A 24,893-nucleotide genomic window follows, 5' to 3' on the forward strand; every position below is an offset into this window, starting at 1 on the left:
TGCATCAATGGAAGCATCTTGCAAGGACTTGTGCAGAGCAACAGGCAACATTTTCCCTTGGTTGCAACAGGAAGAATGGGTGGGTTCTGCCGGATTCTGCACCTTGTTCTTCCGTTTACAAACTACAATTAAGCCCCTGCTCACCAGTCTGTTTCTCTGAACTGGCTTCAGCTTCCAATACTTGTTCCGTATCTCCAGTGGCTCCTGCCTCCACAGCTGGAAGTGAAGTCCTGGTGAATGACTGCCAAGCTGTTCTCAAGGAGCCCAGTAAATTGTTTTTGAGGTCCATGCTCATTCGCGTGAGGCCTTCCTTCAGTTCTGAAAAGGAGAAGGTAAAAACAGCCTTACAATTAAAAAAGCAGCATGTTCTGAAAGCCTGCAATTAAAAATATGTCATCAACAGGCCAGGATACATCTATCTTACCCGTGGACCCCTTGTGGCTTATCCTCATAGCTTCAGCACCACTCAGTTCCTAACACCCTCTTCTTTTTCTTCCCCCGTGTCCTCAATCCTATCCTTGATTCTCACAATTCCACCATCTCTCTCTCGCCCCTTCCTCCCTGCCCCACTGAAACTTTCCTCAACTTTTCTCCAATTCTCTTGTTTCCTTGGATTATTTCTCACATATTGTTTTATTTCTAGAAGACAGATGGCTGGAATGATTCATCTTTGAACACAAGTGAAAATGTTATTTCGAGAATCATTTGTATCGCTTGTTGAGGTTGCCAGAGGATTGTGGCTAACATTCTGAGAAAGTAGAAATATCTGAAGAGCAACTTTGGGAACTTGGCACCTAACTCTTGTTTTGTCCCTGATAGCATGTAATGAGTCATAATTATTAGTCTGAATTGTAGCATGTGAATTGTAGCATATGTAGATAAACTGCAGAAAGAGCATCTTCAGTTTTGGTACCTAATTGCATAAGCTCAGTTACAAAATTCTCTCCTAAGTTATCAAAAGCTTTGAATGTTTTAAGTGTCAAAATGGTAATTGGTGTTTCGTTTTGTTCAATTTCCTATAGGAAAGAACATTCAAAACGTTTCTAATTAGGTCTAAAATTTATTATTTTGTTACAAATCCCACTTGATCTGAGTTAGTATAATTATAAATAATTTATCAAGTCTGCTAGACAATAAAATATTTTTTAGTCCCAACTCTTGAATGTCTCCAGGTATATAATACTTGATCAATTTCCGCATTCCACAAAATAACCTTCAATAATTCCAGAAAATAATTTCTTTAACTGAGCTATTTAGATATTGTTATTTTTAAAAATAAAACATTTCCCTGTATGGACTGGGGATTTGTTATTTAATCAGATTGATGGTTGCTTTTTAATCATGAAGGGCTAGCACACAACTTTCTAAATGAAACCTGGGTCTCTCTGGATTCTTCTCAGAATCAGGACAGGTGTTATGATTTCCCCAAGGGGAGCAGAAGACAATCTGTATGTCTTGTGTTCAGTCACTAGCCGGAAATATAAGGAGGTTTTTTTGGTGATGCAAGCAGAAGGAAGATTCTCTCTTTTACCTAAGTGCATTCTCTTCCTCCCTTTGTGGTGAGGGAGCAGCATCGGATCAAACTCCACATCAGGGACAATCATGGGCTCAATTCTGTATGCTACTGGATCAAACTGCAGAAGAAAACAAGCAGAGACACTTCATTCTAATTTATATATAACATCTCCTATCCAACCTTTTGGTTCCAAATGACCACTAAGATGGCTTATAAACAATTCTAAAAACAATATAACGATTAAATTCAAAACAATTCTTAAAATATACTAGTAAAACCAGTGGCAATATATAAATCACATTGCATTAAAAAATCATATCTAGCAGCAGCATATTAACCCTAAAAGGTTCAGGACTAGGATTTCTGAAGGACCCCATTCTTGGCTTGAACCTGCCTGCCAAGACCTTCTTCCAAGTGCAATTGCTTTTTGGTGTATGTTTGGTTAGGACAGTGATGGCCAAACTTGGCCCTCCAGCTGTTTTGGGACTACAAGTCCCATCATCCCTCACCACTGGTCCTGTTAGCTAGGGATGATGGGAGTTGTAGTCCAAAAACAGAGATGGGACATGACAAATGGGTTATTTATTTATTTTTCTCACATTTACACCCCACCTTTCTTTCGTCATGGCACCTTATAGAAAGCCCCTCCACTCCTAGACTGCTCCTAGGCCAACAATGTACTGGAAAAACTATAGAGCTGTCCTCGCATCCATGAAATCCTGAATTGCTGCTGACAAGGCAGCTTCAGCATGTCCCCCGTACAACAGACTGTTGGATAGCACAATAAGTACACCCAGAGAATCCCAGTTCTGTCCCTCTGGCGCAGCATCAGTATCTGGTCGGCAAGAGGACTGGTCTCCTAGCAAAGAAGATGGGATTTCGAGTGATGCCACCCTGCCCAACCTTTGCTGCTGCTACACTGAGTACCTAGAAGGATGAAGGATTCCTAAATTCACTTATCATGATACTTAAAATAATGAAATAAAAATGAACTTCAGGCAAAATTGTCCAAAATGGTCACACTTTATGTTATTTTCAATGAATGAATACTTGGTATTTAACCAGGCACAGTAGGGACGCGGGTGGAGCTGTGGTCTAAACCACTGAGCCTTGGGCTTGCCGATCAAAAGGTCAGCAGTTCGAATCCCGGCGATGGGGTGAGCTCCTGTTGCTCGGTCCCAGCTCCTGCCAACCTAGCAGTTCAAAAGCACCCCAAAAAGTGCAAGTAGATTAATAGGTACTGCTCCGGTGGGAAGGTAAATGGTGTTTCCCTGGTTTCACCAGAAGCAGATGAGTCATGCTGGCCACATGACCCAGAAAAACTGTCTGCCAACTCCCTCGGCCTGTAAAGCAAGATGAGTGCCGCAACCCCAGAGTTGTTCGCGACTAGACTTAACTGTCAGGGGTCCCTTTACCTAACCTTTAACTGGGCACAGAACTGGTATGTATCTGTTAATGGTTTTGTTTTCTTCTGTTTTCATTTAATAATTTATATACTACACTTAATGCCAAGTACCAGCATATTTTCCAATTACAATCCACTTAAATTGGGTTGGAAACATGTGGCCTTCCAGATGTTGTTGGACTCCAAACTGCATCAGCCCCAGTTGCATGGCCAAGGATCAGAGATGATGAAAGGAGCAACCAGTTCCAGATTCCTGCCTTTAATGGAAGCTTTGTGGATCCCATGACAGCAGCGCATTCCACATTTAAGTTCACATTCCACATTATGCAGTAAAGCCACTGCAGGGTATCTAAATATCTTGAGTTGGAATCAGACCAAGTTAATTGCGCTTAAGCCCCATTGGAATTAATGAGACCTAATTTAGTCATTATGAAACTTATAGAGATTCCACAAAAATAGATGTGTGAATAACTTGGGACATCACCCAATAATTTGACCCTCCGGAGGGGGTGGGAGAACAAGACATTGCTGCTCATACATACAGGATGGAATACATTGAAGAAGCCTTTGCAGGTAGGCAGACTGTAGTTTGGATCGATCCTTTTCACCCCTCGCACAGTGAGAAACATCCCAATAGGGGAGCCAAAGGCAAAGAAGATCTCTGGTTTGTAGATTAGCTGAGGATAGTTTGCCGAGACCTAATGGAGTTTAAATACAACATACTGTTTTTGTGGGAAATAAACTTCATGCGGCAAATTTATGAGAGTGTATTATTTGAAATTAAGCACATAGCAATTGTGAAACAAGCAATCCCTCCCTGCACATGTCACACAGCTGACCTGTGGAACTCACTGCTGCAGGACATTATGATTTTTATTTTACTCTCCTTCTAATGACCTCTGAGTGGCTTCTCAGGCAATCTCTTCTCCAAGCTTGAACAATTTAAGCTTCAGATATTAACTAGCTCGGGAAGCTTCAGATAGCTCTCTAGGTTACATATTATTTGGGATAGACAAATATTTGTTAGACTAAACACCTGAGTTATCATTTGGGATGTTTAAAGACTCAGAAGCATAAAACTTATTAAATCACCAGTACTGAAAACCTCAAACCAAGATACTGAAGGAGAATATAAGAAGACTTCTACTGCAAAAGGCCCATTGAGTCCAGCAGCCTGTTCTCACAGTAGCAAACCAGATGCCTATGGGAAGCTTGCAAGCAGGACCTGAGTGCCACAGTGCCCTCCCCACGATTCTCAGCACATGGTATTCAGAGGCATACAGCCTCCAAAAAGGGAGGTGGAATATAGCCATCCATGAATGTGTCTAATTCTCTTTCAAAACCAACCAAATTGGTGGTCCTCACTACCTCTTGTGGGAGAAAATTCCATAGTTTAACTATGTGAAGAAGTACCGTGTTTTTATGTGTATAAGATGATTTTTTTCTTTAGAAATAACTGTGAAAAATTGTGGGTCGTCTTATGCACGGATATCAGAGGGGGGGATGGGTGACTGGTGGCAGCAGCCAGGAGGAGATTTGCAGTGATGATTGGACGTGTGATTGGTTGCTGCGGCAAGGCCTGCTGACGATTGTTGCGGTCCCAAAAATAGGGGGTCATCTTATACATGGGGGCGTGTTATACACAGAAAAATACGGCACTTTCTTCTATCTGTTCTGAATCTTCCAACATTCAGTGTCATCGGATGTCTCCAAGTTCTAGTACTGTATATATTGAGGGAGACAAACTCATCCTAATTCCTTTTTGTTTTAAACACCCTGAACCATTTGGTATCACCAGCAAACCTGGCTACCTCATGGCTCTGCCCTAACTCTAAATCACTTATGAGCAAGTTAACAACCACAGCGCCTAATACTAATCCTTGGAAGATTCCACTTTCTACATACCACCTTTTACACAGAACCCACCATATACCTGTGGCAGTGATTTAACAGCTTTTATTTCTAAATTTTAAACTGTGGTAATCCACCTAGGAACCAGCTAGTGAAGGGTTTAATCATCACCAACCCTCCGTTGGGAGAATTATCCATTTATTTCTACCCTTTGCCTGTTTCTGAAGCAGTTTCCTAATCCATAAGAGGACCTCTCCTTTTATTCCATGACTGCTAAGCTTACTCAGGCTTCTTTCACAAGGTAATTTGAAATAAGCTTTTTTGAAAGACTAAGCACATGATGTCAACTGGGTATGCTTGCTGACGTAACATAGGAGAATAATATAAGTTTTCCCAACCTAGCTGTGAGACTGTGTCAGGTAAATCCAAAACAAATTTGGCCGGGACTTGGGGAACTTAAGTAATACGTTCTTAAAGCAGTTCAAGAGTCACTCAAAGCCCAAGAGGTCGTCTGTTTATTTATTATGCTCTTAAATTGAGGCTGGCACAGAGCTGTGTGGGAGGTGGGGGTTACCTGCCCTGTCACAACATCCAGACGCCGGCAACTTGTCTCTGCATTTGTAGGCTTTACAGGTACCTCCTGCTTGACATTTCCACCTTCTCCAGCAGCTGCGGGTGTCTGCCCTTTAGAATTCTGCAACAAAAATCAGACAGCCATCTCCTGGAGCATTCCTGTCAAGCACACTGCTGGCACAACTGCCCAACCCACTAGGCCACTGCAAGAGCAGAAGGCTCACTTTGCAAAAAGGTTTCAGTGTTGCACAATAATCACCATCTAGCATTTCTACAGTAGAAACAATATGCATTTGCCAATGTCACTGGTTGCTCAAGAAATTGTATTATTTACTTTTTGCCCATGACATTCAAAGACTTGGGTCAGTTTCCACACAAACATGCGCTTAAGATCAATCTCTAATTTAAAAATACAATAGTAACAAATGCAAATGCCTCTACCTTAGTTCTACCAATTTTTATGCTATTTCCCAATATAAACATCTCATCTGGAAAAGCTACTGGAGGCAGAGACAATTTTTAAAGGAAAACATAGCAGACAGGGAAATATTAAGCACATCTATCTTATCACTCACTTCAAAGTTTGGCCTCCTAACAGCTTTTCATTAGAGACACTAAAAGGGGGAGGGGACACTGGGACTTTCTTGCATGATTGTTTGTATAACATGTAGTCTGTCCCAAAGTACATCAGATAGTAGCGCACAAATGAAGAAAAACTGTCTCCCTTCCAAAGTGGTAGTCCAAAACAGAAATAAAACCAGCAAAACCTAGCCCCCTCTACATCCTAAAGTATGTATGCATAAGGTGTCAGAAATTTATCAATTTCCACTTCCTCTCCAATAAAGAAATAAAGAAAAACACACAGAAAGAGATAGATTCAGGTAGGTGGGGTAGAAAACCCCCACCCCACCCTCCCACTATATATAAGGGTCTGGTGACTTCTGTTTCAATGTATATGAAGAAGTGTGCATGCACACGAAAGCTTATACCAATAACTAACTTAGTTGGTCTCCAAGATGCTACTGGACAATTTTTGGACATAAAGATGTATTGCCCAACTTACGTATGTATACAAACAAACCCATGCCCCCGCCGCCCCTGCCCCGAGAACAATGGCAGCTCAATGCAGAGCCATCTGCAGCTTTTTTCAACCAGTTGTGCTTCCTGACCATTCCAAGATTTTAACTTTAAAGCAGGAAATGTGTGTAAAAGGCAGCCTGCTCAGATCACCTGGCAGAAATGAAAGTAAAAGAAAAAAAAGTGTGTGTGTGTGTGTGCAGAATTAAACACACACATGTTTATGAAGAAAGAGGACCGAATGGCAGTGTGGAGGGAACCAAGCGAAAGAGGAATAGAACTGGATAGGGCTGGTCTGCCCAATCCTACCCCAGAGATTATGAAATGTCCTTGCACTGGAGCTGCCTGCCTGCTAACGAACTAGAGTAGAATAGACAGACAGAAGGGGGAGAGAGAAGATACGATTGCCAAAGTGGTGGTGGAGAGAGAGCAAAGGGCTGGATGTTCCATTTGGTTCAAGTCAATAAATATTGCCAATATCCACAAAATTATAATACAAGGAGATTCAAAGCATTCTGCATTCTTCCAATCCCTAACGCTGAAGGTATGGATTTAAATCATTTGAACAATTACCCCAAACATACCTGGTTATTGCTTTTGTTCCTTAAATAATGCAGAATTTTCATTCTGGGTCCCAGGGGAATTCCCATGTCTTTAAGTTCCTTTTCTGTGCACAAGGCCTGTTACAGTAAGAATCACATACACACATATATGAGCTGTGGTTCTACAATAGATAGTGACTTAAATGAAGAGAGCCCTTGGACTTTAGTAACTTGTGTTTCAGTGCTATCCTTTGAGAAACATAGAGGGTTGAATATGGTCAGGTCACCCTTATAAAAAATACAGCAATACTGGTAAATGTAGCCTCAGAAACTCTTCATGCAAATCTAACCATCTATAAGACTTGTGCAGCAACTTAGGTCTGTCTTGGTAACACTGTTGTCAAGTAGTTGTTTCCTTCACAGATTGAGCAAGTTCTAGTTGCTCAGCCCACTCTGTAGTTTCAGAGGACTTCAGTGGGACCTGCTGTCTAGTTGTCAGAAGGCAACACCAGAGATCAAGAATGAGGGCAGGAAATGCTTCCTGAAAAATCCTGGCACCATCTGGACACAGGGTTAGTTTTGCTGCTGATACCACACTTGAACACAGTTGTCCTGTGACCACTCCTTGCAAGCCGCTTTCACAAGAGATCCGAACAAAGACCTGAATGGATTTGTTCCCTCCCCATGCCCCCACAAACTACCATTATTGATCTTACTGCAGGAGCCTAGAAGCTGAAGAAACAGGCATACAGGAACAAAGCAAGTAATGCAAAAGTTCTATATTTACCAGTGCTTCTCTGTCCACATTTTCCTTCTCGAATACAGAGCAATATTCAGAAAGCTCAAGCTCCGTCAAAATGTCTGTCACAGATCCAATGTCTTCTTGGCTGGTTGCTGATATTTGTGACTCCTGTTAAAATAGATACCACTTCTGTACAGCTTTTGACTTGCATTGATAAAACACTTAAGACAGGATAGTTACCAATATATAGCAAGTGGACTATATTGCTAGAGTACTGATTGTATCACAGTGTGTACATTTCTTTTATTACTGTTATAAATGTTATATTTTATTATTTGTTTATTTATTTCTTAGATTTATATACTCCCTTCATTGTAAGATATAGTATTATCAAAGGGTGATTTTAGGCATTTGCTTAACTTACCTGCTGTAAAAGAGCAAACACATACGTGATCCTTCTTTATTAAAATCAACATCTTAAAAGTCCTTAGCTTTGGCTATACCAAGGATTTGGAACCTGTGACCCTCCAGATGTTGTTGGACTCCAACTCATTACCCCATTCAATGTTGACGAGAGTTCTAGTTCAAAACATCTGGAGCTACCAGGCTTGCGATCTCAGGCTAGACTGTGCAGACATTTTCCCCTATTTTCTGAGAAACATGCAAAATAGGAAAACAGCCAGCCCTGACACAGGAGCTTAGGGGCACTTTTTGTGGAGTCACCTAGCCTTTGAATAAGTACAGAGTGCTGAGCTTTGAAGAATAGCAGGCTAATTTGCACAAAAGCAACAAAGATTCCCCAAAACGCAGGGAACTTACAAGGCCAGCTTTAAACTCAGGAAGTTGTTGAATCATGCTAATGCATACCTCATTTTTATCTTCCTCTCCATCAGATGTACATTTTTGATTTGTGAGAAGATCAAACAATATAAGTGATCCTAAGAAAAGAATACAGTCAGTGTCTTGGTGGAAAGGCCATGAATATAACATCTAGGGCACTGCAAATGTCTCATCATCCCTTTCAAGGATGGAGCTAGTTATTGTGTGTAAGCTTGTGATTTAACTCCCCACCCACCTTTTATAAATAAAATGCAATTATTGAGGCTGAGATTAGGAAGAAGGAGACTGACAGGGAAAACTGCCTTTGTATTCCTTTCACCACTGGAAATCCTACCCCCAAGCTGCTTTTTCTCACCCAGAGGAAAATACATGTGCCAGTACTCTTTGTCTTTTTCTCTTTCCCCTTTGAATTGCAACCTCAGCAGCTGTAGTTTGCTTCATTAAATCATTATATTTGCACCTTGAGTACAAAAAGAAGAATAAAAGGGGAGCTACACTTGTTAAAAATTGAGAGAGAGGTACAAGGCTTCAAAAAAGGAGAACAAATTAAGCTTATTGCAGCTTTATTCAGCGTTCCTATTAGCTTCTAAATTCCTTGAGGCAAGATGTTGGTCAGATGTTATCAAGTAGGAGGAGCCCCTGTCCTCTTTGGGCACTAACATCTTGTGTTTGCTGGGACTGATGTACTGAAGTAAGTAACACAGGGCAGGTGGGCTACTCCTCTGTAGCCCCTGAGGATCTGCCAAGCCAAAAAACAGCAACAAGAGGGCTGAGGAGAGAACATTTCTAGAGCATTGTACTCCCAGCACCTCCAACAGTCTCCTCCACTGAGACTTCTGCGAGCTAGGAGCTTCTGGTACTGTTTCCCCCATCATGCTCCCAATGAAAATTGTCTTACACTATGCATGGTAGCCATTACTTAAAAACAACAACACTATGGCATGGCATGTTTGGCCTTCAGCAGATGCATTTTATATTTAAAAAGAAGTCTGTTAAAATAATCATGGAACTAAACATACCATGCAGCTCTGCTCTTAATCATTTTTTTTTTAAGTTTAAACTTTAGACTGTAAAATGATAAGGGTTTTGAAACATTTGAAATAAAAGCCAGAAGAAGCTGCTCTGGAAGTCTGATTTCTGCACTAACAAACCCTCTCAATCCCATGACCTCATGGGGGGGGGGATGCATTTAAAAATCTTTGTTGTTGTTGTTGTTGTTGTTGTGGGAAAGTGGAAGAGTGAAGAGGTTGGATATTGCAATGAAAGATATTAAACAGAAATATATTCACATTTTATTTATTTCCATGTACAGTGGTGCCTCGCTAGACGAAAAGAATTCGTCCCGCGATTCTCTTCGTCTAGCGGTTTTTTCGTCTTGCGAAGCAAGCCCATTGACAGCTTAGCGGATTAGCGCTACAGCTGTCAAGCGGCTTCCAGCGATCAGCTGTTAAGCGGCTTATCAGCGGAACAGCTGATAAGCGGCTTAGCGGCTTAAGAAAAGGGCAAAAAAAGTGAAAAAAACCCGCGGGGGGATGCAAAAATTTTTTCGTCTTGCGAAGCAACCCCATAGGGAAATTCGTTTTGCGAAGCACCTCCAAAACGGAAAACCCTTTCGTCTAGCAGGTTTTTCATCTTGCGAGGCGTTCGTCTTGCGGGGCACCACTGTATAGAATGTTGGAGTTCTGGGTGCAGATTTTTGAGACAGATTTTGAATGTAATTCAGCCTTCCCAACCCGTACGCCGCCAACAGCTGATAAATCTGATACTGTCACAATAGCCACAAAATGAGTTACTGGCTTGTGAATGGCTGCTTTGATTGGCAACCTATCTTTAAATGGGAGTGAAACCTTACACTATGAAACTATAGGACAGGAAAAAAATGTTGTAACAGGTTACAAGGATATAAAGCATATTGTATTCCAAGACACAAATGTCTCCATTCAATTAAGGTGCTAGAAAAGGAAATGGGAAAAGGGAATTTTGACCATATACCTTTACGTTGTTTAGGGATAGGTGACCTGGTCAGGTCCCACAGAAACAACACCTCTGTGAGGAAGGATGTGATGATAATAATATAATAAATAAATAAACATGTCTGCATGCATCAAAATAAGAGAAAGGTATATATACCTAAGCTGTGACCTGCTATTGAGACTCCCCCTTTAAAATCAGGGTTCCTCTCCAAGAAGAGCAGGTAGATACGGTTCATTTCTGAAGCAACTGTGTCCACAATGGTCTGGCAGTAGGTGGAGCTATTATAGAAGAAAACATCTAGGATGGTGTCATTGATGAAATGACGCAGGCGATTGATGCTTGGCAAGGTGATTCTCTCCAAGTCTCTGAAAACAAAACAGAGAAGGGCATGTAGCCTTCCAGATGTTGTTGGATTCCACTGAAGCTTTATTATCCTACACCTGATCTTAGAAACCAGATCAACATAAAGTTTGCCTGTGAAAAGTACAAATCCAAATGCTGCACTCTGTACTCCAGTGACTACACTTGTTCACTCAGAAGCAGGCCCCATTGAATTCAGTGGATTGGCCAGGAGACAAGATTGGGCTACAACTAACCTGATGTTAAAATGCTCAGAAAACACAATGTCAATGAAAGTAAGAGGGAAAGGATCTTTGAAAGACCTTCCTTTGCATCACTGTATTCTAAAGCAGGGTAGGGAACCTTTTCCAGCCCAAGGTCCACATTCTTCCAGGGAGAACTATAGAAGTGTAGAGTTGGAAGGGACCACTAGGGTCATCTAGTCCAGTGTTTCCCAACCTTTGGTCTCTAGCTGTTTTCGGACTACATTCCCCACCATCCCTGACAACTGGTATTACTAGCTAGGGATGATGGGAGTTGTAGTCCAAAAGCAGCTGGAGACCCAAGGTTGGGAAACACTGATCTAGTCCAACCCCTTGCAATGCAGGCATCTTTGCCCAACATGGGGCTTGAACGCACGACCCTGAGATTAAGAATCTCCCGCTCTACAGACTGAGCTATGTCAAAGCTCATAGCTAGTTGTGGGCAAGGCCAGAGGCAAAAGTAGGAAGAGCAGCAAGTGTGAATTTTACTTTTTGTACAGCAGGCTAATTTCTACACATCCCTCTCTATCCTCCATCCAGGCAAACAAGAAGCATTGTCAGAGTTCAAAAATATATTCCACCTGGGCAAAAGCACTCAATCAATCAATTTACGGCAAACAGCCAGCATAAGCACTCATGGATGGTGCAAAGCATGTCTGGTAAGGGGTGTGGCCTGGAGAAAGGTTCTCTAACCGAAGAGAGTTCCAAGGTCAGAGAGGCCCGGGCTCCCTATCCCTATTTTGAAGCAATGTTTCCCAATATAGGCTGTCTGATACGAAAACAAAGAAGTCTGGGGAGCTGCCCAGTTTTCCAATTAACCCTTGATTAAGCATATGCATGGGACAGGTAGGCAGGCAGATTGCAAGACCTGATTATAAGGTGTAGTGTTTTGCTTCCATCCTCCGTGCAGAACTGGGTTTTTGAAATCAGCTCTATTTCTCCAGGGGATTAAAGCAGGAATGGGAGATGAAATACTTGGCAAAAAGTTTACCAAAGAGGATTTGCTGGATCCTTCAAGCAAAAAGTTACAAACAACTGCTAATTTACTACAGGAGGGTTGTAATTAGGCACTCATTCACTGAAAATAAATGCAAGTGCCTCCATAACCGTTGCCAATACAGAGATTGATCTGGGAGATTGTGGGAGCAGCACTGGGCATGTAAAAAATTTGAATAGGGGGCAACTATCTTCTGATTCTAGAGCAAAGTAGCAACAGCAAACTTAAAACACCATTTTTGGACACGCTGAACAGGATTAGGGTATGCCCAAAGTCCATAACATGCACTTCCCATTCTTTCTCCACCACTTTGTCATTATTACCAGGCATGACAGCTCACACACTGTAGGGAATAGGAGTATTATCATTATTTAATAAATCTCTATACTGCCCTTTACCCAAGGATTATAGGGTGGTTTGCAATATAAAAACACAAAAATAAATAACATAGTAACAAACAAACAAAAATAACTGCCCCCAACAGTTTAAAAGGCCATGGATTGTTTAATTAGCCAAAGGCCTGGAAGAAGAGGAACGTTTTTGCCTGGCACCTAAATATATACAATAAATGGGGAGAGCATATCACAGTTGGGGAGTCACTGCAGAAAAGGCCTGTTCTTGTGTTGCCACCCTCCAGATCTCTTGTACTTTGGCAAACTCTAGGCTGTCAGCATACAATGACTGGCAGGCTTGCTGGGAACACTCTTGGTACACTTACACATCTACTCCAGTATGTAAAGTACTGTGCCAGTTCACTGGGAGGAATTCTACTCGGCCAATCTGTTGCTGCTCCTGAGCGTTCTTGAAGTGTGCAGGCAGCATACTCAATGAAACATTGCGGAAGTCATTGACTGTAAGAAAAAAAATCAATTCTGCATCAAGGCACAGAGCAACCACCCCACACTGAGGGCCTGACTAGATGTAATGATGGGATATGGATAAGCAGATCTCCCATGTTTTTCCAAAATAGGAACATCCATGGGGGGGGGGGGCGGAGTGGGTGGAAAAGGAGGGAGAATTTAATAAATTCCCCCTGCTCTGTTTTCCCAATCTGGACTGCACCCCACAGCTGCTATTTGACCGAGGAGAAGGAAGATACACAAATATCATAATGTACTTGTACATCCCCAGTGTCAAATAGCAGCTAGGAAGGGGATTTAGATTGGGAAAGCAGAAAAAGAGAAAGGTTTTAACCCCCCCGATCCCTCAGGCTGCTGTAATATGGGGGAACTACTCTACAGTAGTTGGGCAATAGGGGCAGTACAGGATTCCTTTTGGTGTACCGACCTCCCCGCTGCACCAAGGATTCCCTGTCCGAGCTGCTTCAGGTCGTGGCAGATGTTCTCCTGGAGACACCTAGCTTGGTTGTCCTAGGGGATTTTAACATCCATGCCGACACGACCTTACAAGGGGCCGCTCGGGACTTCGTGGAAAGCATGGCCTCCATGGGGCTGTCCCTGAATAAGTTGGGCCCAACTCATAGTCATGGACATGCCTTAGACCTGGTATTCACCTCTAGTGACGTGGGTGATCTGACACTAAGTAAAAGTGAAACCAAAGAAGTGCCATGGTCAGATCACTTCCTGGTGCAACTGGACTTCTCCGCGACCCTTCCCCTCTGCAGGGAGGTGGGACCAATTCGGATGGTCCGCCCCCGCCACTTAATGGATCCAAATGGTTTCCAGAGAGTGGTAGGGGATGCTTTATCCCATGTTGATGGCCTTTCAGCTGATTCCCTGGTGGCCCGCTGGAATGCGGAGTTAACCAGGGCTATTGACTGTCTGGCTCCGAAGCGCCCTCTCCGATTGCATGGAGCCCGGACAGCCCCGTGGTTTTCTTCGGAGCTGAGGGCGATGAAACAATCACTGAGACGGCTAGAGCGTCGGTGGCAGAAAACTCACTCCGAATCTGACCGGACACAGGTTAGAGCTCAACGTCGAGCCTACCAAGTGGCGATAGCGACGGCGAAGAAGACTTTCTTCACCGCCTCTATTGCATCTGCAGAAAATAGTAGCAGGAGACTCTTTCAGGTGGTCCGCAATTTAACGGAACCACCTTTACCACCGGGGCCTTGTAAAGACCCCAAGATCTCCTGCAACGATTTTGCAAAGTTTTTTGCAGATAAAATCACTCATATTCGGAAGGAGCTAGACACCACCGTGGGAGCAGGGCTGGGGCGGGAGAGTGCTAGAGCCCTGTCTGGTCAAGTTGCATGGAATCGGTTTCAATCTGTTACCCCCGAGGATGTGGACAGGCTGCTTGGACGCGTGAAACCAACCACCTGTCTCCTTGATCCTTGCCCATCCTGGCTAATAAAAGCAAGCCGGGAAGGGCTGGGCGATGGGCTCTGCGGGGTGGTGAATGCTTCCCTCTGTGAGGGAACATTCCCAGATCCGCTGAAAGAGGCGGTCGTTAAACCGCTTCTTAAAAAACCATCTTTAGACCCGGCCAGTATGGCCAACTATCGCCCAGTCTCAAATCTTCCATTCTTGGGCAAGGTGATTGAGCGTGTGGTTGCTGAACAACTCCAGGCACGCCTGGAGGATGCGGACCATTTGGATCCCTTCCAATCGGGGTTCAGGCCTCATCATGGGACCGAAACTGCCTTGGTCGCACTGGTTGATGATCTCCGGCGAGCTAGGGACAAAGGTGAGAGTTGTTTCCTAGTTCTGCTGGATCTCTCAGCGGCCTTTGATACAATCGACCATAACATCCTTCTGGACCGTCTAGAGGGGCTGGGAGCTGGGGGCACTGTTATACAGTGGTTTCGCTCCTTCCTCCTGGGCCGTGTTCAGAAAGTGGTGGTGGGGGATGAGTGTTCAGACCCTTGGGCCCTCACTTGTGGGGTACCTCAGGGTTCCGTCCTCTCCCCCATGCTTTTTAACATCTATATGAAGCCGCTGGGAGAGATCATCAGGGGGTTTGGACTGGGTGTCCATCAATATGCAGATGATACCCAGCTCTACCTCTCTTTCAAATCAGAACCAGTGAAGGCGGTGAAGGTCCTGTGTGAGTGCCTGGAGGCGGTTGGAGGATGGATGGCGGCTAATGGATTGAGGCTGAATCCTGACAAGACAGAAGTACTGTTTTTGGGGGACAGGGGGCGGGCTGGTGTGGAGGACTCCCTGGTCCTGAATAGGGTAACTGTGCCCCTGAAGGACCAGGTGCGTAGCCTGGGAGTCATTTTGGACTCACAGCTGTCCATGGAGGCACAGGTCAATTCTGTATCCAGGGCAGCTGTCTACCAACTCCACCTGGTACGCAGGCTGAGACCCTACCTGCCCGCAGACTGTCTCGCCAGAGTAGTGCAGGCTCTAGTTATCTCCCGCTTGGACTACTGCAATGCGCTCTACGTGGGGCTACCTTTGAAGGTGACTCGGAAACTACAGCTAATCCAGAATGCGGCAGCTAGACTGGTGACTGGGGGCGGCCGCCGAGACCACATAACACCGGTCTTGAAAGACCTACATTGGCTCCCAGTACGTTTCCGAGCACAATTCAAAGTGTTGGTGTTGACCTTTAAAGCCCTAAACGGCCTCGGCCCAGTATACCTGAAGGAGCGTCTCCACCCCCATCGTTCTGCCCGGACGCTGAGGTCCAGTGCCGAGGGCCTTCTGGCGGTTCCCTCATTGCGAGAAGCAAAGCTACAGGGAACCAGGCAGAGGGCCTTTTCGGTAGTGGCGCCCGCCCTGTGGAACGCCCTCCCAGCAGATGTCAAAACGATAAACAACTACTTGACATTCAGAAAACATCTTAAGGCAGCCCTGTTCAGGGAAGTTTTTAATGTATGATATTTTAGTGTTTCCTGGTTTCTATGGAAGCCGCCCAGAGTGGCTGGGGGGGCCCAGCCAGATGGGCGGGGTATAAATAATAAATTATTATTATTATTATTATTATTATTATTATTACAGTGGTGCCTCGCTAGACGAAAAGAATTCGTTCCGCGATTCTCTTCGTCTAGCGGTTTTTTCGTCTTGCGAAGCAAGCCCATTGACAGCTTAGCGGATTAGCGCTACAGCTGTCAAGCGGCTTCCAGCGATCAGCTGTTAAGCGGCTTATCAGCGGAACAGCTGATAAGCGGCTTAGCGGCTTAAGAAAAGGGCAAAAAAAGCAAAAAAAACCCGCAGGGGGATGCAAGATTTTTTTCGTCTTGCGAAGCAACCCCATAGGGAAATTTGTTTTGCGAAGCGCCTCCAAAGCGGAAAACCCTTTCGTCTAGCGGGTTTTTCGTCTTGCGAGGCATTCGTCTTGCGGGGCACCACTGTACTAGTTTAGTTTGGATATATCCTCCTTGGCAATCTCTGTGAGATCTAAGTGTACATATAACCCTTAGAATCATTAGCCAATTGATCTTGTGGACAACTTGCTTCTCCATCTCAAACAGAATCAGTCTGCCTTTCTAGTCAAATATAGTCATCAGTTAATTTCCTCATCATATGAACAAAAGATATACAGTGGTACCCCGCAAGACGAACGCCTCGCGAGACGAAAAACTCGCAAAACGAAAGGTTTTTTCGTTTTCGAGTTGTCTCGCAAGACGAATTTCCCTATGGGCTTGCTTCGCAAAACGAAGCTTGCCCCGGGGACAGCAGGTCTTGTCTTTTGAAGCAAGGGGCGGCGGGGAGATCGCTTCTCCCCACCGCCCCTTGCTTCAAAAGAGGTCCGGGGGCAGCTCTTCCCGCTGCCCCCGGACCTCTTTTGAAGCAAGCGGCTGCGGGGAGATCGCGTCTCTTCGCAGCCGCTTGCTTCAAAAGAGATCCCGGACCTCTTTTGAAGCAAGCGGCTGCGGGGAGATCGCGTCTCTCCGCAGCCGCTTGCTTCAAAAGAGATCCCGGACCTCTTTTGAAGCAAGCGGCTGCGGGGAGATCGCGTCTCTTCGCAGCCGCTTGCTTCAAAAGAGATCCCGGACCTCTTTTGAAGCAAGCGGCTGCGGGGAGATCGCGTCTCTCCGCAGCCGCTTGCTTCAAAAGAGATCCCGGACCTCTTTTGAAGCAAGCGGCTGCGGGGAGATCGCTTCTCTCCGCAGCCGCTTGCTTCAAAAGAGATCCCGGACACCTGCCCCAGCCGCTGGGCTTCGTAGCGCTGCTGCGAAGCCGGGCGGGGGGCGGGAACACCTGCCCCAGCCACCCCGCTTCGGAACGCTGCTCCGAAGCGGGGTGGGGGGGCGGGAACACCTGCCCCAGCCGCCGGGCTTCGTAGCGCTGCTGCGAAGCCGGGCGGGGGGGCGGGAACACCTGCCCCAGCCGCCGGGCTTCGTAGCGCTGCTCCGAAGCCGGGCGGGGGGGCGGGAACACCTGCCCCAGCCGCCGGGCTTCGTAGCGCTGCTGCGAAGCCGGGCAGGGGGGGCGGGAACACCTGCCCCAGCCGCCGGGCTTCGTAGCGCTGCTGCGAAGCCGGGCGGGGGGGCGGGAACACCTGCCCCAGCCGCCGGGCTTCGTAGCGCTGCTGCGAAGCCGGGCGGGGGGGGCGGGAACACCTGCCCCAGCCGCCGGGCTTCGTAGCGCTGCTGCGAAGCCGGGCGGGGGGGCGGGAACACCTGCCCCAGCCCCCCGCTTCGGAACGCTGCTCCGAAGCGGGGTGGGGGGGCGGGAACACCTGCCCCAGCCGCCGGGCTTCGTAGCGCTGCTGCGAAGCCGGGCGGGGGGCGGGAACACCTGCCCCAGCCACCCCGCTTCGGAACGCTGCTCCGAAGCAGGGGGGGGGCGGGAACACCTGCCCCAGCCGCTGGGCTTCGTAGCGCTGCTGCGAAGCCCGCGCCCCCCAGCCTTCAGAAGAGGTCCGGGGACAGACTGTCCCCGGACCTGGTCTGAAGGCGGTTTCCCTAGGAACGCATTAATTGATTTTCAATGCATTCCTATGGGAAACCGTGCATCGCAAGACGAAAAAACCGCAAGACGAAGAGACTTGCGGAACGAATTAATTTCGTCTTGCGAGGCACCACTGTATTCAGCCTTACACTCTAGCATAAAGCTGATATTCACTGAACCAGTGAGCTCTGACATCAGCTGTTTTAGATTCCTCTGCTTTTGTTTTATTGTATTCATTTTACTGTTTCTGTTGTATTGTTCTACTTCTATTTTAACTGTAAAGCTGTCCTGGGAATGTCTCTCTGAAAAGTGGAATACAATAAAATAATATATAATGGAATAAAATGGTTATAAGACATCACAATAACTCTGTCTGTACAACAGACCCACATCTTTTGTGGACCTCCTGGGATGCAGAACCAACAAGTATCTTTTATACTGCAGACTTACCACACTGAACAATACTCCGGAACCGAATATCACATGCAGGTCCAATTCCATGAACAACAAAAACCAAATGGTCTATCTGCAAAGGTTCCCCTGAAATAAATAGAAATTACATACTTATCAAGACTCTATTTTCAAACGGGAGTGACATTCTCTCAAAATGTAAGTTTTGGTCCCGTCCCAAAAAAAAGGTTAAATTTTTCAAAGAAAAGTTATGGATTCTATACTTGAGCTAAATCAAATATTTGATTATGCTTCGGCTTCCCTAATTTTTTAAAAATAAAAAATCATTAATAGATAAAATATATATATATTACAAACATGACTATTTACTTTTCAGTTGTAGTATAACATCTTTAAGAATTATGTTCAAGTTTGGGTATAGTTTGGTTTGAAGCAAGGGCAGAAGTACCAGGAAGTTTTCTAATCATTTTAGTCACATCTGTCTATCCTGTTTAATGAACAATCCCTGTATAAAATCATATCAAGAAAGGAAAAGCAGGTAAGTTTAAAATAAGCAGGGGGGGGGGACACATGTCATCACCATTAGGAATTTCAGCAGAAATATTTTCCACTCCTCTCTTCACAGTTCTTGGCCGGCCTTGCTCTGTGGGACTTGCGCCCCAGTCATCGGTGGTTGTTACTGGGTGGTAATGTACCATCAACTTTAAAGGACCACAGAAATAAAAGATGTTAGCACTACATAAGTAGGAGAAACAAACCACAAAGCAGAGAATCAATTTCAAGAGTGGGTAATAATTTAAATGCAACTCCCAAATATGGACATGCAGGAACGCTGGAGGAGAGGCAGGCATTCTCCTCTCCCGGTGCACACCCATTTTTTTTATTTGGAAACTTTATATGCTGCTCATATTTACGCAAATCTCTAAGTGGTTTACAACATAGATTAAAACATTTTTTTCCAGTGACAAATACAAAGATTGCCAGAAAATGTCCGCATTCTATCAGAGACAATTAAGAAATAAGCAGAGCATCTTCTTTAGCATCAAAATAAACATTACATAGAAAAATTAGCTACAAAAATAGAAGGAAAATGCCACATTGTGGAATACAGTACATAGCTAATCAAAATACGCTTTAAACATAGGAAATGAAATATTGCAAATGAAAACCAACTAAAAATACATAAATTCCACATTTTAAAACAGCATGATTGACAGCTAGACAAAAGAAAAACCACTTCCCATTTGCAAAATATCATATCCCCATCGATCTTATAATTAAGCAATTAAATTCCTAACAATAAGCACAACATAAATTACAGCTAAAATGCCTTCCATTCGGTTCTTCTCAAGCACACCTTTTCATGATCAATACACTCACATCAATTCAGCATATACATATTATAAACCAATATACGTTTTGACACTCCCTCAAATCATACTCTCCACACTCAGCAACCACAGGCATAATTCAATCTCACACCTTCAAACAACCCACACGCGTGTCTACACCATAAGACCCAGAAAATGGGTAGAATATAGAAACTCCTTTCTCCAATTTTCTAACAGACTAGGCGATAACACTTCACCTATTCTCCCCTCTACAAATGAACTTTTCTTTTCAGAAGTTCCTGATTTCCTGAAATAGAGTCAAAACTGTTTATTAAAAGGTAAACGATGCTTGTAATACTTGAGAGGTGCAAAGAGCAAACTTTTAAGCTTCACTATACCTTTGGGTTATGCAATATGATGATTTCTCTGGTCGGAGACTCCAGTTTCTTTTTCCACTCATCTAAGGTGACACAGATCATATAGGTGTCCTGAGAAGAAGAAGAAGAAGAAGAAGAAGAAGAAGAAGAAGAGGAGGAGGAAGAACTTTAAAGAGTCAAATTATGTCTTTTTTAAAAAAAAAATCTATCAAAGCACAATCCTATGCATATTTACTCATCTTTAACTGGACTACTATTCTGAGAGCACAGTGTACAAAATTAAATGACTAGAATCAGTTCCAAAACTATAGTTTGAAGAACCAAGCCAATAAAGTCCTAATTAGCCTCTCAATATATGCCTGGGGGGGGGGGGGAACGGGACACCTCAATCGAGATTATTAAGAGAAAAAGCAAAACATGTAGGTATTTTATTGTCTGGGAGATGATGAGGCAGCAATGAGGGAACAGTCACCAAGAATGCTCGTCTATGTCCTTACAATATAAATCTGGGGCCAAACAAAATACAGCATCAGGAAATTAGGCCATCTGCTGTAACTGACATTATTATCAACTGAGGGGAGAGATGATTAGAAATGTAGAATGGTGGGGGGGTAGCCTTTCTCCACACACACCATCACCTTGGCCATTTGACTTGTAGGTGAAATTTTACAGATACTGGCATCATACATGTAAGTTTTCCCACATAGTGGCCTGTGAGCTCCCATGTCGTTTTGCAAAGTTACAAAACTTGGCATATCCAAGATCAAAAAGACTTGCCAAAAATGGAAACATTACAATCAAGGTATGCTTGGCGCCTGCCGGAGGCAGCAGTTATAATTATACGGTTACCTCTAGCTCTTCACTGAAGCTTTCGGGGTATGGGATATATCTGTTGTCTTTGTCTCCCTTGTAAAACCAAGTGCAGCGCCTCACTTCAGATTCATCTTCTTCCCAGTAAACAGCATAGCGTAACCTCTTCTTCAGATGTACATCGTATCTTCCCCCCTCTGTTGGAACAACTAGCTCGTCACAGTACTTGCCTGCAAAATAAAAGGACTACTATAAAGCAGGACTTAAACCCAAGATAAGGGGACACCTGACCTACACAGCCACACATTATTAACGGAACTTTGTAAAAAGGAAAAGCAGGGCTAAAACCAGATTCTAAAAGAATAAGTAGCCTTTTCTTTTTGTTTGCTTCCTACAAAATATGGTATCTAATGCAGAATTCAGAAGACTGCAGCTTTATTCTTTAAAGCAAGTGCGTCGTCTTTGTAGTTGACAAAATAGCTATGAAAGCATACCAAATAATGATTACAAAATGACAACAATGTCCAGCATATTTTCCTGTCCTTCCCCAGGGACCTGCAGTTAAATTTCTCCACTCATTTCTCACACATTTACTTCCAGCCACCAACACTCTCAATGAAGTACAATTGTAGAAGGTAGGTCATTTTTTATAATTCCCTGCTTTTGAAACACACCCTCTGATCTCTTGGTATTCATAATTATACAGCAGATCTTGGTCTTCAGAGTCACTTAGTTAATAAGCCACTATATTAGTAAATCACTGGCTTTCTTCCTTGTCCTATACCAGAAGAACTTTGAGACATCCAATGAAATTGACTGGCAATAGATTTATGATGGACAAATGAAAAGTACTTATTTGCACAATACAAAATTTATAGCATGCACTGCCACAACATATGGCAATGACTATCTGGAGTTGGGGAAATTTATGAAGGCTACCTCTGACTTTTATGCTTCCCTGCTTTCTGGGCTTCCCAGGAGTATCTGATTGGCTACTGTAAAAAAACAGAATCCTGGGCTAGGGGATTTTTGGCCTAATTGAGTGGGGCCCTTCTTATAATCTTAGATGCAAAACAGCCATCAAATTAATTAAATTAATTGGGAGTATATCTCATTGAACTCAATGGGACTTATGTATGAGTAGTGACATACATAGGATTGTACTATAAGGGTGGCCATGACAATGGGTTTCTGGCTGGAAACGCTCATACAGTATTTCAAACCCAGTTTCAAGTCGTCATCTGATGATTTAGTATTTGAGTGAACCATGCAACCACGCCAGTTAGAGAGATTATTTTCAAGGGAAGATGACTTAGAATTGGATATAGTCATATTGTAGGAAACCTCTGAACACCACTAATGCAACAGAGGATACTGGGAAAGATTGCTAACTAATAAGGCTTAGTGTTAAAGGATAGCTCCCACCTCCCCAGCATTTCAACTTACTGGATTTATGAGCATTTTCTAACTTCTCTGAATCTTGTCCACTGAAGGGAATCCACCTCTCTCTTGAATCTACTACCTTGCAATAGAACCAATGAGGGCAAACTGCCTCATATTTATTGGCTGCATCTGTTTCCAGCGCTTCAGATGAGCTGGCTAAATTAGGCAATGGAGAAGGCTCTGTCGGTTGATGCTCTGCTGCTGACATTGCACTGCCTGGAAGAACACAAGACAGGAAACAGAATATGGATTAAAATACCTACAGTTTATTTGATAGCAATGAATGAAAAGGTTACGTAGGAATAAAAAGGACCCCAGACAGCACAGTCACTTAGAAAATAAGCAAGATAAAATTGCAAATTGCTACAAATGAGCCAACAGCAACCACACAGACATCAAGCCTCTCAAACCAAATCAAACTTACAATTTGGACTGCAACTTCAGCACAAAGCAATTCACTAACTAAACATCTAAGAGCCCACAACTGCATCAGAACTACTTTCCCTTCTGCAGCTTTATAAATATTTTTAAATGCATCATTCTAAAATTCATGGACAGGCATATTACTATCCCTTTGGATTACACCTCCACATCTGAGAACCAGAAGAGAAATTATAACTGAATGAAAATAGCTAAGTGAATCAAAATAAAAATAAAAAGAACTACATCAGTCGCAGACAGGTAGAAATCCCCACCTAACTGACATGAAAATGTACCCCAAATGATAATTTAAATAAGATACTTACAGCCACAGAATCCTAACTGCTCAGTCTTTACTCTACTACAGGGTGGGGAACAGGTTTTATTGCTTTAAAGAGACCCTAGGCGCTTGCTAACACATTAAATTTCAGTCTTGGATATACATAATGATAATTAAATAAGTTAATATTAAGACATTTTGACTTCTTGCAGTTGCGAACTATAGATGCCTTCACATATTCAGTTTTGTGATGGTTTTGCCTCCACATGGCAAAACACACTAACCTGTCACAAGGCAATTGTTCAAAAATATTTCTCCAGAAATCTCCAATAGAGACAATGGTTTCAATGCACATATGGACAGTGACAACTAGACTGGTGCTTTCAGCATCAAAAACAGTAAGCTAAGCAAAAATATGAATAATGATCCTAGTCCTTGCAGAAAATTGTCAGAAGGGTACGAATTAGACGTGCAAACACTGCTCCAAATTCTCAGTCAGCAAAATAACAACACTTTGGTCCCTGTCAGGCAGCGACCCCATCTCCTTTTAATCACAGGGTATTTACTGCTAAGCACCCAGATACCAAAGACAAAAGCCACAAGCTTAACCAATCATTTCAGCACATGCTTCCAGTTTCATAATACTGGTTGTGCCGAGCAACAAACAGCAAATGTGACAGATTCCCCTTAGGAAGAAGAAGAGGCTGGATAAACACCCATCGCTAGAAAATGAGTTGTGCACGCAGCTGCTCCCAGCCATTACTGACGCTACGGATGCCACGTTCCAAGCCCTGCTGCCCCCCTGATCCAGTAACCCACTGTTGCCCTTGTTAGTCTAAAGGCCACCCTGTCCTCCTCAGCACCTTCGCAGCACTGGCCACCTCCTAACTAATCTGTAACCAAGGTACCATCTGTGACCAAGGTTTCTCCTACCTGGTACCCAGCCTTTGAGAACACCTTACAGGAAGGACCCAGGCTGTCTTTCAGCTTCCTGACACCCAAACAATCGCAATCCATTTGATGGTCCCCTGACACCATCCCTCCCAAAAATAAAAATAAAATAGAGGCACTTGGACACTGGGCAGCCCCCTCCCCCCAGACCACTGCTGGCTGGCCAGGTATGGATAACCTCCTGTCCGTTACAAGCAGGGCGGCAGGTGCAGAGCACAGGTAAACCTGCGTCTGTCTGCGTGTGCAGGCACACACCATTCCCCTGCCGCCACATGGGCATCGAGGACAGAAACACACACGCACCCGTCCCTCTCCATCCTGTCACTCCCCGCAGGAATTCACGACATTTGGCATCCCCGTCCCTTTTTACCCATTGCTGGCGAACACGCCTGGACATCAGGCGCAGCGACCGCAGAACGGACCGCGAGTCCCCGCCCTCGCCGACACGCATTCGCGGAACGTCCGAACGGGGCTCATCGTTCCACAAGCCACGGGAGGCTGCGGATCTGCCCCCCCCAAACCCGCCCCGCCCGCCCCTCTTCCTCCTGACATCAGGGAGGTCAGAAAGTCCCCTCCTTTTCCATGATGTCCAGCGGAGGCGGAGGCGGCAGCAGCATCCCCTTGGCCGCCCCTTCCGCCGAAACACGGCGCCGCCGCCGCTTGGGGAGAATCGCCTCAGAGAAGCACCGCGCTCGGCCCTCCGCCCCGGGCTCGCCTGTCGCGAGCAGCCCCAGCCCGTCCTCCCCGCCGCCTTCCACTGACCCCGGGCGCCCAGGCCGCGACGTGTCCTCGCCTTGCCGCTTCCCCGGCCGGCTGAGCTGTCGGACAACAGCGGCGGCGGCGAAGGAGGAGGCTGGCTGAGGCGAGGCGGGGCTGCCTGGGGCGCGCGAGGCAGGCCGGCTCTCCTCGCAGCCCGCCTCCCACTGGGCCGGGCCTGGCCGGCC

General features: G+C 44.7%; 1 protein-coding gene across 2 annotated transcripts in view; it reads right to left on the reverse strand.

The window, feature by feature from the left end:
- DDHD2 (DDHD domain containing 2) overlaps positions 1-24,857 on the reverse strand; it is a 29,900-nt gene extending 5,043 nt beyond the window's left edge. Inside the window, exons 1-15 of one of the 2 annotated variants that reach the window (XM_081890948.1) lie at positions 24,712-24,857; positions 22,302-22,514; positions 20,895-21,085; positions 20,067-20,156; positions 18,918-19,038; positions 18,377-18,466; positions 12,838-12,970; positions 10,677-10,885; positions 8,574-8,644; positions 7,752-7,874; positions 7,007-7,102; positions 5,347-5,466; positions 3,464-3,619; positions 1,532-1,634; positions 145-318 (exon numbers count right to left, since the gene is read on the reverse strand). In XM_081890948.1, coding sequence (XP_081747074.1) covers positions 145-318; positions 1,532-1,634; positions 3,464-3,619; positions 5,347-5,466; positions 7,007-7,102; positions 7,752-7,874; positions 8,574-8,644; positions 10,677-10,885; positions 12,838-12,970; positions 18,377-18,466; positions 18,918-19,038; positions 20,067-20,156; positions 20,895-21,085; positions 22,302-22,506 — 1,882 coding nt within the window. In that variant the 5' untranslated portion in view covers positions 22,507-22,514; positions 24,712-24,857. Of the gene's footprint in view, positions 1-144; positions 319-1,531; positions 1,635-3,463; positions 3,620-5,346; positions 5,467-7,006; positions 7,103-7,751; positions 7,875-8,573; positions 8,645-10,676; positions 10,886-12,837; positions 12,971-18,376; positions 18,467-18,917; positions 19,039-20,066; positions 20,157-20,894; positions 21,086-22,301; positions 22,515-24,319; positions 24,459-24,711 lie in introns of those variants that run through there. The other variant, XM_081890947.1, reaches the window with a different exon arrangement.
- Between the last annotated feature and the right edge of the window lie 36 nt (positions 24,858-24,893).

Source organism: Podarcis melisellensis (assembly GCF_964234715.1).
Source record: "Podarcis melisellensis genome assembly, chromosome: 15".
Taxonomy (NCBI): domain Eukaryota; kingdom Metazoa; phylum Chordata; class Lepidosauria; order Squamata; family Lacertidae; genus Podarcis; species Podarcis melisellensis.